General features: G+C 39.9%; 1 protein-coding gene across 1 annotated transcript; it reads right to left on the reverse strand.

The window, feature by feature from the left end:
- Positions 1-304: 304 nt before the first annotated feature.
- On the reverse strand, positions 305-8,080 carry rcn1 (reticulocalbin 1, EF-hand calcium binding domain). Its single transcript, XM_084084846.1, has 6 exons — positions 7,544-8,080; positions 5,671-5,864; positions 5,365-5,543; positions 4,086-4,146; positions 2,059-2,258; positions 305-1,452 (listed from the first exon to the last, which is right to left on the reverse strand). Exons 1-6 carry the CDS (start codon positions 7,807-7,809, stop codon positions 1,345-1,347), a joined length of 1,008 nt encoding a protein of 335 aa, XP_083940972.1. The 5' UTR covers positions 7,810-8,080; the 3' UTR covers positions 305-1,344.
- Between the last annotated feature and the right edge of the window lie 6,086 nt (positions 8,081-14,166).

Here is a 14,166-nt window from a genome sequence, read left to right on the forward strand (position 1 = left end):
AATGTGGAACACATCTCTAAAAGATCACTGAGAAATAAATGCAGGATCTGCAATACATGTTTGCAAAACTAAAGAAATAGTGCATACGCATTTGAATTCATGCAAATAGGTACAGTAGATGCTTAGTGTACCTGCCAATTGTCAAAGATCTCTTATAATAATGTGTTATTGCTTGAGTAAGGTTGGAACATATATTTCTTTAAATACTTGTGGGATTTGCAATACGCATTTCAGAGATGATAGATTATTTTTAAAAGAGCAAAATACAAATATGAGGCATTTAAATGAAAGACACACAAAAGGGTAATTTCAAAATTGTGTTTCAATGTTCAAAAATGTAAACTAATACTGCATAATATACAATGACAAGCACAAGTTTTTGCATTTCAAGCCAATATGCCACTTACAAAGCTCATCCTAGAATAGATCATTTAGATGGGGACAGGAGGGCAAACCCCAATTCTAAAACACCAAAAGGCTCAACAAGAAATTAACATGAAAGTCTACCAATAAATACACAAAAACCTATACCGAAAATAAGGCAATAATCTTTCACAGGCTATACTGAAGGAACAATACGTGCAGAGGCCATTCCTTTAAGACACATTAGTAACAGTTCTTAAAACATTTAACTAGGAGAATCTCAACAGAAAAAAAAGCAATGAAGTGATTTGGCAGGAAAGTGTAAACAAAAAACATAATTTGTGTCTGCAGTACAAAAATTTGATGAAAACAATATATTAGATGAAAGGCAGCATTTTACCAGTCTTCATTTGACCACTGTATCACTCGCAGGCCATGACTCACTCAAGCTTTACGACAAATAAATAAATCAATCACAAAGTGTTCTGAGCTGTGCTTTCACATTTAGCTTCACCATAAAAAGACATGTTCCTGCTGCCCATCAACCTTATATTCTTGCTTGTAATAACATATATAAGGTTCAACTATCTACACATATCTATGAGGCAGCTAAGCCCAGCAATGTGGCTGGAAGGCACCATCGATCGTCTTTAAAACAACTCCTCTGGTGTCTGGTTCTATTCCTGAATGTCAGAAACACAACCAGGCCAATATACAGTATATATCCTAAGACAGAACCTTAGTGTCAGTGGTAAGACCAGTCCTCCTCCCTCCTGGTGTCGGTTACTGGGTAGGTATCTTTGTCTCCAAGCTTATCTGTCCAACTAGAGGAAAGGATGGAAAGGACTGAGAGGCATTTGCAGTGGTGGCAGGGGGCCAGAAGAGTTTGTGATTCTGTCTTTGGAGACACAGCTTTTTGAATAACTCTCGTCTCTCACACATACACACCACGCACACTCGTTGCGAGCTCTCCCTGAGAGCTCAGAGCTCATCATGGTTCCTGGTAAGGTCCTCTCCATAGTTGGTAGCCTGACTTCCCACAAACATGTTCCAGTTCTCCAGGATCTCCTGCTTGGTAAGCATCTGATCCTGAAAAGAGACACACACATGCCACTGGATCATTAAACTTGAGAAGTCTGAGAATATTAGTTAAATGTTAGATGTGCAGCAAGTGATTTTGTTGTTGTTAAAAAAAAGTGTTAAATATCTCTATATTCCCAAAGTAATCATTACTATAGAGTGTTGTTCAGTAACAGGGGTCTCCCCATCTATCCAGCTCTTTAGTAAACAGAAATGTTCAGGTCGGGATAACAATTTTATCCAATGCAGAGAGCGAACTCATACAGCTCACAGGACAAACAAGAGAAGTTGGATGTGATGAAACAAAAACACAAATGAGCAGAGACAGTATTTGAACAGGAACACAATCAAACTGAAGCTGATAAATGGATTCTCTTTCCGGATTGGATGAAATTGGTGTCCCACCTGAGAATGCATTTTTTGTTTACCAAAGAGCTGGAGAGACAGGAATGATACCCATAACTATCAATTTTTTGTTACCATCAGAACATAGAGCTTTAACTTTTAGACAAAAAAACCCCAAACATTTACAGCACCTTTAATGCCATATGCTTTATATGAAAGATGCCAAGCCTCTGCACTGGAGTAAGTCCATAAAAAAAATATATTTTGTACCTTGTCCTGGTCTGACTCGTACACTAGATGTCTGGCCTCGGCCTGGGCATGGTCGTAGTCCTGAGGTAGAATCCATTGACGGATCTCCTCTTGATCCATCTTCCCGTCCTTGTTTAAGTCACGGAAGTCTGAGAATTGGTCCCTCTCAGTTTTGACCCAATCTGGCTCTGGACCGCCGTCTTCGTGGGAGAACATGTCAGCTGAAACCACAGAGGAATATAACATTGGAAGCAGGGTTATTATAGTTAAGTAAAACTAACGCAATAACAAAAACTGGAATTATAATAAAAACGATAACTAACTGAAACTGTATTATATTTTTACAGAGCAAACTAATCATAGAGAAATTGTCCTTAGTTTTAGTCTTTGTCAATAAGGGCGCAGTTACACCGAACTTTAAAACCTGCTTTTACTGAAATTGAACACAAAAAATGAAAACAAAATAAATATATATATATGATGATAGAAATGGAATGGCAAATATGAAACACAAAAATATTACTTGTCTCATTTGCATTTCAATAACTATTCAGCAAGAAGCACACAAAAAGCCATGCGTACAGCCGTATATGAAATGTACACCATTAATGATCACAGCTTATTTATTGTAATCAAGGGTTGCAGATGTGCCAAGTAGAGACAATCAGACGCAGCAGAAAGACATTAAAGAAAGTTCTGTGGGTCTAAAAAAATACAACCATGCGACATTCTCTAGACTGGGGAATGGAGTGAGTGGGTTTATATCACGTGCAGGCTCACAGAACTTTCCCAGAGCTTCCAACAAGCACGGCTTTGATTCTGTAATTAGGACACGAAAGAACATGGGGCAGAATCTATTCCTCTGGGATGTGGGGGAAGCCCCCCCCCCAAAAAAAAAACTACAGGACGAAAAACAATACTACCGGTAGTGTCAATTAACTTTGTCAGTAAAAACTGAACTGGCAGAGAAAGATTATGATAGTCAGAACTTAACATGGAGAAGCAGTGCATGTGCAGAGTTTTTCTGCACATATCAGGAATGTATTCCCAGAAAACTGTAGGTCTGCTACGTCTGTTCATTTTCAATTATTTTTGTATTCAAATAGACTTTTATGTGTTGCTTTTGCAGTATCCTAGTGCTCTGTGTCTTGCTTAATGTTTTGTGTTAAAGGACAACTTTAGTTTTTTACAACCAAGGTTTATGTTTTAGATTGTAATTAAAGTAAATAAAATATGAGTGTTAAAATTTTTAAATGTACTTCTTTCTATAGTTTTAGCAATTTTCGCGATCTTATTTACAGTGGGCGGGGGCATTCTGTCCGGTGGCTAAATATGTCTTTTTTTACACAATAACGTGGCGTTTTCTTTATTATTATTTACAGTAGCTCTTCTAGCCCCCAATAACTCACATCTGGCCATCAAAGACCACAGGACCTTTTTTATTGTGTAAAAAAGGCATATTTAGCCACCGGACAGAATGCCCCCGCCCACTGTAAAAAAATTCGCAAAAATTGCCAAAACTGTAGAAAGCAGTAAATGAAAAAAAAAGTACACTCATCTTTTATTTACTTTAATTACAAGCTAAAATATAAACCTTGGTTGTAAAAAACTAAAGTTGTCCTTTAAGTACTTTGAATTGCCTTGCTGATGAATTGTGCTCAGCTATACAAATAAACTTGCCTTGCCTAGGCTAAATTGTGAATCGACTTGCTGATGAAAATGTTATTATATGTGTTATTATCCTGTAGCATATTTCTTTGCCTGTTAGAAATGACTGTCAGTCAAACTTGCACGTTGTTAACAGAATATTGCTGAACAACCAGGAACAACAGTGAGGGTTTTAGGTTTTGGCTCACAATACTTTGGAATCTTGACGCTGAAGGGAGATTTGGAAAGCACATGTATGGAACTCAACACTGTGCTGTTGTTAAAGGCCAAGTGTGCCAGGTGTACCTCCCTCAAACTAGAGGCCTCCAAGTTAGATGAACACTCTGGACTTTGTTTTATAATTATTAAACGCAGATGAGCCGTACAGATGAACGACTTACCAATATACTCATCCTCATCCACATGTCCATCGCCATTCTTATCAATATCCTCCAGGGTTTCCTGCATACAAATAGGAAGTATTGATATCATTAAAAGGGGAATAAAGGATCAACAGCAGTCTAACTCTTAATGACGGTAATAAAATAGAAACTCTGAGCTCCAGGCAGTACAAGCAAAGCTATGAGAATCTTCTTAACCCTGGACTTTTGAGCCCTCAGAATCAGATTAAGTGGAATTTAATTGATTTCATGTGGTTAACCATCAAACTGTGTTAAAACAATAGCAACCTAACAAACGGTCTTGGAACATTTTCGGAATCTACCCTTGTCTATTATATTGGTAAAGACTACCTTTGTTTTAGTCAGATACAATCACTGAAGATGCCACTACTTGAGCATGACTTTGGTAACACTCAGTAACATTTTAAAAATGAACAATTAATAATTAACTCTGTCAAATGGATCATAAATTATTTTATGGACACTGAGACGGTGCATTACTTGCAACGCAACTCTTGTAGCCAAATTTATATTTAAAGATGAAGTCTTAAGTGGAATAGTCAGACTATCCCACTAGACGTGTTCCAAAAAAGAAGAACAAAAAAAGATTATCATTTGCAGGCAGAGTTAAAGATTCATTATGAAGTTATCCAAATGTAGGACATTTATCCAAATGGCTCCTCAACCCAAACAAATTGAACAGAAAAGGCAAACGAACTGTATTGGATCATACTTCTACAGTTTACAATAGTCACATAAGTAGGTGCAAAGAGAACAATGTAGTGCCTCAAAGAACTAGCATACGGGTAAAAAGCATACGGGTAAAAATCAAACATCAAACCAAGCAACTAAACTACATGCTATGCTAAATAACATTCTTAATGTTGTGGTCAAGGTCAAATCTAGATAACGAATAAAACAAGCACTATGAACAATTAGTATAACTAGCATCTATCTAAGGATGACAAGAAGGGACACGAGGAGAGAGGAGTTCTAGGGGGTGAGCTGGAGTCTAAAGAGGTGAGTTTTCAGACTGCGGTGGAAAATAAGGAGTGAGTCTGCAGTTCTGACTGCAAGAGGGAGTTTATTCCCCCTTGCAGTTCCCCCAAGTGTCCAGGACATATAGAGCGTTGGCCAGGGTGATTTCTAAATTAAAATGTGCAAGTGTAATGCTCTCTAGTAACTTATGCCTTCTATAAACTCAGCATGATCTGCACCCTATGGTTTGACTCTGTTTAATCACACATCATGATCCTGTGGCAGTGTGTGGAGGACGTACCAAAATCACAATATCCTTCATGTGGTCAAACTCCTCGGGGTGGAGGAATGCTGTGAACTCCTCTCTATCAGCAAACAGATCCCTGTTCAAATCTGACGTCTTGAAACGCCTCTCGTCACGAGGGAGCATCTTCTTAAAGCTGAACTGGTCGGTTGCATCGTCAAACTCATCTGGGTTGGCTGCCAAGATGGAAGGAAAATCAGGATCCCAGAACACTAATAGTGAACTCAAAATGTGTTGCGAAATCTGTATAGAAAACTTGATAACTTAATATAACCACATCCTCAACACCCTGTATGGTCTTACCAAGGTAGTAGCCATACGTGGCTTGCTTGTACTCCTCCCACGAGATCTGGTTGTCTTTGTTCAGGTCATAATCGGTCCACACCTTGGCTACATTCTCATATACATAACGCTTCTGGACTCTTTTTATCCAAGCCTTCAGTTCACTGGTGGAGATTAGACCATCGGCATCACCGTCTATCCGGTCCACTATCTTACTGTGTGAGGTAAAAAGAGTACACATGCAGCAACATTAAATTATCATTTATTTAAATATTTGTTTTGATTTTTATTATAATCCAAATACAGATGTGTCATGGCTTATATATTCTGACACCCACTAGCAGCACCTGTAATTGTCAAGTGGGCAATATAGTGGGCACTCAACTCACTCAACTGACAGGCAGATAGGTAATAAATATGTTTTTTATGGGCCAAGTTTGGATGTAAGAGTTGTCTGACTTAAAATTAGGAAACTCCCATTCGACAAAGGACACACACACTCTCTCTCACACACACACACACACACACACACACACACACACACACACACACACACACACACACACACACACACACACACACACACACACACACACACACACGAAAACATGCCATCCTGGCAGAGAAAACAAGTGTATGCTTAGATCTCAGTTGCCACGTTGTGATGTTGCAATTGCATAGATCCTCCCCTCAGTCTGGATCATGACAGGAAAGGGAATTCTGTGGGAAAGTGCCAACAACACAGACGACGCCCATTCAGCCAACTCGTGTGTTACATGATGCCAAATGTTCTCATCACTGTTGTAGAGAACATAGTAGCTGAGCTACTTCACAACTTTTCTGTGGGTACATTAAACATACAGTATGTGATAGCAGCTGTATGCTTTCAGCAGCTTTCTCAACTGTCTGCAACTTTGCCACCATTCAAAAATGTTTATTTAATGTGCTATGTATAATTAAGAGCTTGTTTAACTAGGCAATTAATCCTTGGAACGTGTGCGGATATCACCGTCGACTCTCCTTTAGGCATAATAATGCCCCATTATTTCATTGAGATATTCTGACACGCAATATGTCTCTCAAGCACCACTTATTGTGAAATGTTAATGCCCCGAATCTAGAGAACTACACGCAACAGTTTTACAGCAACATTACTATAGTGTCCTCGGCCAATATAGCCATAATTGGCTTTGAATGTATTTAATATCTACGATTTCCGTCCCAGTGTCTCACAGTAGCCTAATACCTAGCCATGGATCACACGACAATGGTCGTCTGTCACGACCGTTATGAATGAACTTCAACCTGGTGTTTGTATGTTCTCCCTTTTTGGCCCGTACATCTACATAAACGTCAGATTTCAAATATAAAGTGCTTACCCCATGGCCACGGATGTTACAATTATGTAGGGGCCCACAGAAGTACCCGTATCTTCCGTATTGTTCAATAAAAAGCATTTTAATTCAATCGGTGGCCATTTCTACATAAGAGTTATAATGTATCAGAGTGTGATACACCTCCCAACCGATAGGGTCGCGTAGTTGAAAGCGTATGGCGAAAATGGCCACCAATCGGATTAAAATGATTTTTATTACACAATACGGAAGATACAGGTACTTCTGAGGGTCCGTACATACTTGTAACATCCGTGGCCATGGGTATCCACTTCATATTTGGAATCTGAACGTTTATGTAGATGTACGGGCCAAAAAGGGAGAAAGTGCAAACACCAATGTAGAAGTTCATCCATGACTGTCATGATATGACAGTCATGTTTCAGGGATACCGAATACCATGCATGCAGAAGATGCAGGGGATGCTCTGGTCCAAATTGATATAACATGAAGAAATCTCTGATCCAGATGAAGAGCTTTATGGAATCTGAGCCTCTTACCCAAGCCTGTCCTGGCTCTCCTCGGGGGTGAGCTGATCAAACGTCTTGGCCTCATCTTTGCCCAGAAAGGCCTCATGGTCGTACTGGTAGCTCCTATTGTTGTCTTCGTGGCCGGGTTGTTGCCTGCTCACTTCTTCTGGATCGGGGATGTGGTGAACCCTTTCCTTTCTTAACGTTGGCTTGCCATGGGCCACCAAGGCAACGGTACACAGAAGCAGCAGAGCACCGCACACGTACCTTAACCTACACACATCCATCATCATCATCACCAGTGTGGCAAAGGTTGGGTTTTCCTGAGGTCAGGTCAGCTGTTTCTTTTCTGAGCTGGCCTGTGATAATGGCACTATGGAACACAGGATTTGTAAAAGGTAGCTCGATCGTGGATCCCTCCACACAACAATTTATTTGCCTTTACCAATGGAGTGCAACACCGGCAGAGCACCCAACAGCAAAACCTCAGCACTGCCTCCGAGTATTCAGTTGCATTTAAGCCTACAACACTTCTAAGAACAACTACACTTTTCGGCAATCTTGTCAGGTTGGTTTGCTGAAAATGGTATGCAATCAAACTTTGTTTTCACGCTGCCCGACGCAAAGCCAATCATATTGGTGATTTCAGACAAATCCCCGCCTCTTTTGTTGAGAGTGCCTCTGCCATTGGTCCATCGGCTGTCGGTAACACGAGAGGACCTGCGGCGCCACGTTGCAAGATGACACGCAAACGCGCTGGAGTTGCAAGCTGCATAGCCCTGATACATGACAGTCATGCATGAACTTCAACCTGGTGTTTGCACTTTCTCACTTTTTGGCCCATACATCTACACAAACGTTTCGATTTAAAATATAAACTGTACCCTATGGCCAAGGATGTTAAAATGATGTACGGTTTCTCAGAAGTACCCATATTTTCTGTATTCTCCAATAAAAAGCATTTTAATCCAATTGGTGGCCATTTTTTCTGTATTTTTTCAACACTTTCAACTGCGTGACCTTATTGGTTGCGAGGTGTATTGCACTCTGATACATTATAACTCTATGTAAAAATGGCCACCAATAGGATTAAAATGCTTTTTATTGAATAACATGGAAGATACAGGTATTTCTAAGGATCCGTACATCATTTTAACATCCGTGGCAATAGGATAACTACTTTATATTTGAAATTTGAACGTTTATGTAGATGTACGGACCAAAAAAAGAAGAAAATGCAAACACCAGGTTGAAGTTAATCCATGACGTTCGTATGGCTAAGCAAGCTGCAGGCTGGAGCAGTCAGATGCCTGCAAAAATGAAATAGTTATTTTCCAGCGCACTGTACCTGTGCTCTGCCTCTGCAGCAGCTGGGTGGATAAAGTATGCTCAAGTAAATACCAAAGTATTCAAAAGTACAAATTACAAAGAACATTTTTAATATTTCTGTATTGATATTTTATAATAATAATAATAATAATAATGTATTTAGGACATTTCCCCCAAAATGTCTAATAATAATAATAATTTTGAAATTTTCGAAAATAGCTGATCTACCAGCTCACAATGAGTCTTCGGACTGCAGTGGAGAGGACTGCAAAGTTCTAGGGAAGGTAAATGACTCACTCAACAGTCCACCGCCCTACACGTTTTGCACCATCTAATCATAAAAAAAATCTGAATGAAATTATGCTCATTCAAGAGTTGAAATCAATGCAATGACTGGATGTTTGATTTCAACTAGGCTATGCCAATTTCACACAAATATACTTTATGCAATGTCTGTAGGCTAGCTATATGATACATTGAATGATGTACCGTATGACAGTATACAGACAGTATATGCACAGAGAGGATCTAGACTAGTTCATACTTAAACTGGTTATTCATAAGTTGAGAGAGAGTGCAACTTATGAACGTCAGGCTCATCAAATATTAAAACACAAGAGGGACCAAATATGAAGAACATCATATTAAAAATGGCACCCTGTTCAGTGTTCATTCCTTTAATGCAACAGTTCTCAAAGTTGCGTCCAGGTAGGGGACCCCATAGGGCCCAGGGGATATAGCATCAAAATCAGTTTAACCACTTTGACCTTATTTTATAATTCAGCTATTTAGAAAAATCGTGAAGAAAAAAAGTTCCCTGGTACAATGCCTTTTCAGTTGGGGATCCTTGGCCAGTTACCAATTTGGGGGTCCTTGACATGAAAATGTCCCACCCCACTGTGCATGTTTGGTTGTTGTCATCCAAGTTAAAGGGAGTGTATGATTTTTCTTGTTAAAATAAGTGTTGAATAGCTCTAGCATCTAGTAAACAAAAAATACATTTCAGGTTGTAAGGAGAGAGACCTCATATATAGGCCTAGGCTACAAGATAAACTAGAAAGAGGTCCGCTGGGGAATGCATATCTCCACCAGGCGGGGTAACCTACCCAGGGATGTGTAAGTCAGCCGTTAGGACCTGACACTATATGACATACCACGGTTCAACTTTTCACATTTGTGGTGCCCCCTATGGTCAGAAGTGAAAGCGCTTTTGGATGTGCACTAGAGGCCGCTCAACATGTGATTCCAATTTGAGGTTCATTGGATGTTGCTTTCATGTGGCTTTTTTGTAAACAGAAATACAAATGGAAAAAATGCTCCTCGTACCACAGGTCTCCGCCAGGTTAGGTAGGTTATTGTGGGCCAGCAGTGTTCGGAATTCGCCAATCAGGATGGAATATGGACAGATCCGTCTTGATCACTGGACTATAGAGATAATGTGTATTGTTTTGTGTGATGTTTGGACACAATTTGCAGGAGTAATATGAAAAAAATAGGGCAATGTTAAAAGGGTGATAGAGAGAATGTGCATGCAAAGTTTCCCTGCGATCGTTCATGATTTGCGGCATTTTGTTAAAAACGGGCCACTGCTGCGGTAGAAATTTCAAGTGGTATTTCTTCCTCTGCATAGTGGGAATGTGCGTGCAACATTTCACAGAAATTGCACGCTGTGTTCATGATTTGAGGCATTTTGTTAAAAATGGAGCACTCCTGCAAACTTTGAAAGCCAATCTGTATAGAATATGAAAAATCTTAAAGCCCTGTTTCGTTTAATGACTATATAGATACTGTGTACCGATTTGCATGATGTTTGGACAAAATCTGTAAGAGTACTGTCATAAGTGTTTTTCAAAAATCGGCCTCCTGTTGGCGCTATAACAGGCCCATGTGAAAAATGTGGGGCAGAGGTTCTGCTCTGGTATCCAGGGAGTGTGTGTGCAGTTTCGCTGCGATCAAGCCAACAGTGCTGGAGATGGCGGACAGGCGGACGGACGGACGGACGGATGGACGGACGGACGGACGGGGTGCCTTCGGCCTGGCGGAGACAAAAATAGGGCCCTCCCCCAAATGTTGAAATCCAATTACAGGCAAACGTTATGTAATATCAAAAAGCTGTTAGACACCCATTGTCACATGACTCCTGAGATCACGTGTAATTAATATGATGCACCTCAATATGTGATTACAATTTGGGGTTAATCTGATGATTTTTGGAATTTATTGTTAAATAGGTCCCTCCCACAAACTTTACAAGCCAAGCCGTATGGAATATCACAAATCTGTATGATGCTGCATGATTATAATTTGAGTCCAGACCTAATGTGGAACAATGTGAGGTTTGGACAAAATCTTTAGGAAGAGTAGAACAAAATGTGTTTTGAACAAAATGCAAAATGGCGGAAGATCTACGTAGTTAGGTGGAATATAGTCTCGAGCCAGACTGTTGATGATTCCGAATTTTCAGAATTAAAAAAAATCTGTCATACAGTCTGTGCAAAGGAAGCATTGAAAACGATACGGGACTAAAGCGAATGGTCCGACTACTCCCCGCTTCCGTTTTGATATATAGCTTGCTGCTTATCAGAAATGGGAATTCATTCATCAAATATGTTTTAAAGATATTTTAAAATATATTTTCGTGAACGGAAATGACGAACAGATGACAGCTAAGCTTTCTTTCTCAGCTAGTTCCAGACTATAGCATTCGAAGATTGTGGAATAGTTGTCTGGCTATCCGAGACTATGTGGAAATGGGCATGTAATTCCAAGGAATCCAGGGAAAATCTATTTTCATGACCTGCAGTTCAAGAGATAAAGGCCAAAACCTTGTTTTGCTGATGATTCAGCCCTCTCTATAACTAAAACGTCTGCCCTGCATTTTTCATTTCTGCCTTTTATAGCACCACCAGGAGGCCGACTTATGTGAAGCAATTTTTTGGGCCCGTTTTGAACAAAATGCCTCAAATCATGAACAGCGTCCAATTGCTGTGAAACTTTGCACGCACATTCCCACTATGTAGAGGAACAAATACCACCCTTTTCACATTGCCCTGTTATAGCACCACCAGGAAGACGATTTTGGCCAAACAAATGTTTTTATATTGCTCCTACAGATTTTGTCCAAACAACACGTGATCAAGATGGATCTGTCCGATGTTTCCTATTCCATCCTGATTGGCGAATTCCAACACTCAGTTTACACACACATTTGCACTCAAAGGCTTTTCTGTGTTTTATACTTAGTTTTGACAGAAACTTACAAATATATGTGTACTTTTGTAAAGGCAATACAAAACACACCTGGACACGACAGAGAACGTTTTAAGCCACAGCATTGAACTGCAACAGAGTAAGATAGTGTGAGATAGCGGCAGTGTGAGAGAAGAGCAATCATATCTCAACTGGAGGGCCTATAAGAGTCCATTATCCAGATACTTCCTCTCAACATGCAGTAACATTGGAGAGTCTGTACCCTGGAAACAACTTGCTGACACTGTCAAGCCTAATCACCCTGCATGGCCAGGAAAAACATGCATTTTGTCATTAGCATAATAAGCCAGCACATGGCACTTTGCTGTTTTGCATAAACTGTACACCCCAGTTTATGATTATAAAATGACCCTGGGGCTAACTGGCCTTTTTATTCAATTAATGAATAGTTAATGTATTTAAATTAGCCTTGCCCAGTCAATTCGAATCAGTGTGTTGTGCGGAGATGAGGAAATATAAATATGTTTTCCCAGTGGGACACACATCTCTTTAGTATTACTGTACAATTTGTATTTGACGGTAAAGTTTGAGATATGTTCAAATTGCTTAATTGTTTAATTTGAGTTTTGAGCCGCATCACATCAGCTTGAATTTCAAGTTCAAATACTACCTGTCAATATAATGATCATATAATTTCCTTCTTCTTTAGCATAAGTAAAGTAGGCTAATTTAAATCCAGGTATGGAATTAAACATTTTTGTTCGCTTTGGGTCAGTAGTCCCACTTTGTGAAGTGTATAGACGTATATTTGGGAAAGGTAATCGGGAAGTTTGAATTAATCCCATACAATAATAGCATGGATGAACAACTCTAGGCATTAGAGAATAAGTGGATTGTGGATGGGGCTTTCATCATGAATATTTCACAGAGGAAAGGGAAGGGGAGGGGAGGGGGCCACAGCTACAGGGATGTTCAGTTAACCATGTGATTACACACACTGCAGAAGGCATTTGGTTAATGTGATTATGAAAACCCTATGCTGAGAGACACAGAGCATTAGTGTCCAGGGTTGTACAGTCCTGTTGTAGCCTCTTCCTGCCACGTCCCGTTATTATTTGCCCATATTTTAAAACTGTTCTGATATATCCCAGATATTTGTGTTTAAGCAGTGATTCTCAACCTTTTTTTGTTACAGACCCGTAAGGGTCCACATGGACCCCTGGTGGTCCCCGGACCTGATATTGAGAAATAATGTTTTTAAGGATGTCAGTTTTTGGAGGAAGAACACAATCATTTATTTCTGCTTATAATGTTGTACATTAAAGCTTTAAATGGTAATTCTATTACACAACTAGAAAATGGAATGCCTTGTACGGTCTGGGACTTTTTTTTGACTATGAAACAGTCTCTCCTTAAGTCATTCTATGACTATACAGGCCACCACATGGAATTCTTCGGTGTATATTGGACTGCAGGTGCTGCTGCACTAGCACAGTCACTTATGTATACATTGATATCTTCTGCTAAAGGATGTCTCACCTGCACAAGAGACAAGTGATTATATTTCTTCATTTGTTGCTACTTAACCGCCTCATTTTATTGTCTCTGCCAGGCCGGATGGAGAATATGTTTTAGCTCCTGTCCGTCCCTCCGTGCGTCTGTGACCGTCCATGTGTGTGCGTCCGTCCGTCTGTGAACAGCTAACCTCCGGACCAATTGCCGTGAAACTTTACACTTCCAGTAGGCCAAGAACCTCTGCCCCACATTTTTCAAATTGACGCTATACCAGGCCGCTTCACATTTTGACCTATAACAATTGAACCATATAGTTGTACAATCAAAAACAGGATTCCTTGGATCACGATGCAGCTCCCCACATAGGCCAGCAACGCCCATTTTTTTTTTCATTTTTCATATTCGATTGCCATTGGCTATGACTGAATTACAAAATTTGCGGGCAACAGCCTGGTGGAGACCTGTGCTCCGAGGAGCGCACTTTTGTAGTTGCTTTTGTTTTTTTTAAGTCCTTATCTGTTACTAGCCTATATCTGCTGCTACTTTAACTGCCAAATTCCAGTGCCAATTTTAAGGATGCTCATATTAGTAATATTTTA

This window comes from Gymnoscopelus microlampas (assembly GCF_963454915.1).
Source record: "Gymnoscopelus microlampas genome assembly, chromosome: 1".
NCBI lineage: Eukaryota > Metazoa > Chordata > Actinopteri > Myctophiformes > Myctophidae > Gymnoscopelus > Gymnoscopelus microlampas.

What these genes read in the sequence shown, in the direction of transcription:
- rcn1 (XM_084084846.1), bottom strand. Translation starts at nt 7,809, where the DNA reads ATGATGATGATGGATGTGTGTAGGTTAAGGTACGTGTGCGGTGCTCTG. An exon ending in TGAAGGATATTGTGATTTTG is followed by an intron (nt 4,147 to 5,364) that starts GTACGTCCTCCA and finishes ATTTGTATGCAG; the next exon opens with GAAACCCTGGAGGATATTGA. An exon ending in GGATGAGGATGAGTATATTG is followed by an intron (nt 2,259 to 4,085) that starts GTAAGTCGTTCA and finishes CTGTGGTTTCAG; the next exon opens with CTGACATGTTCTCCCACGAA.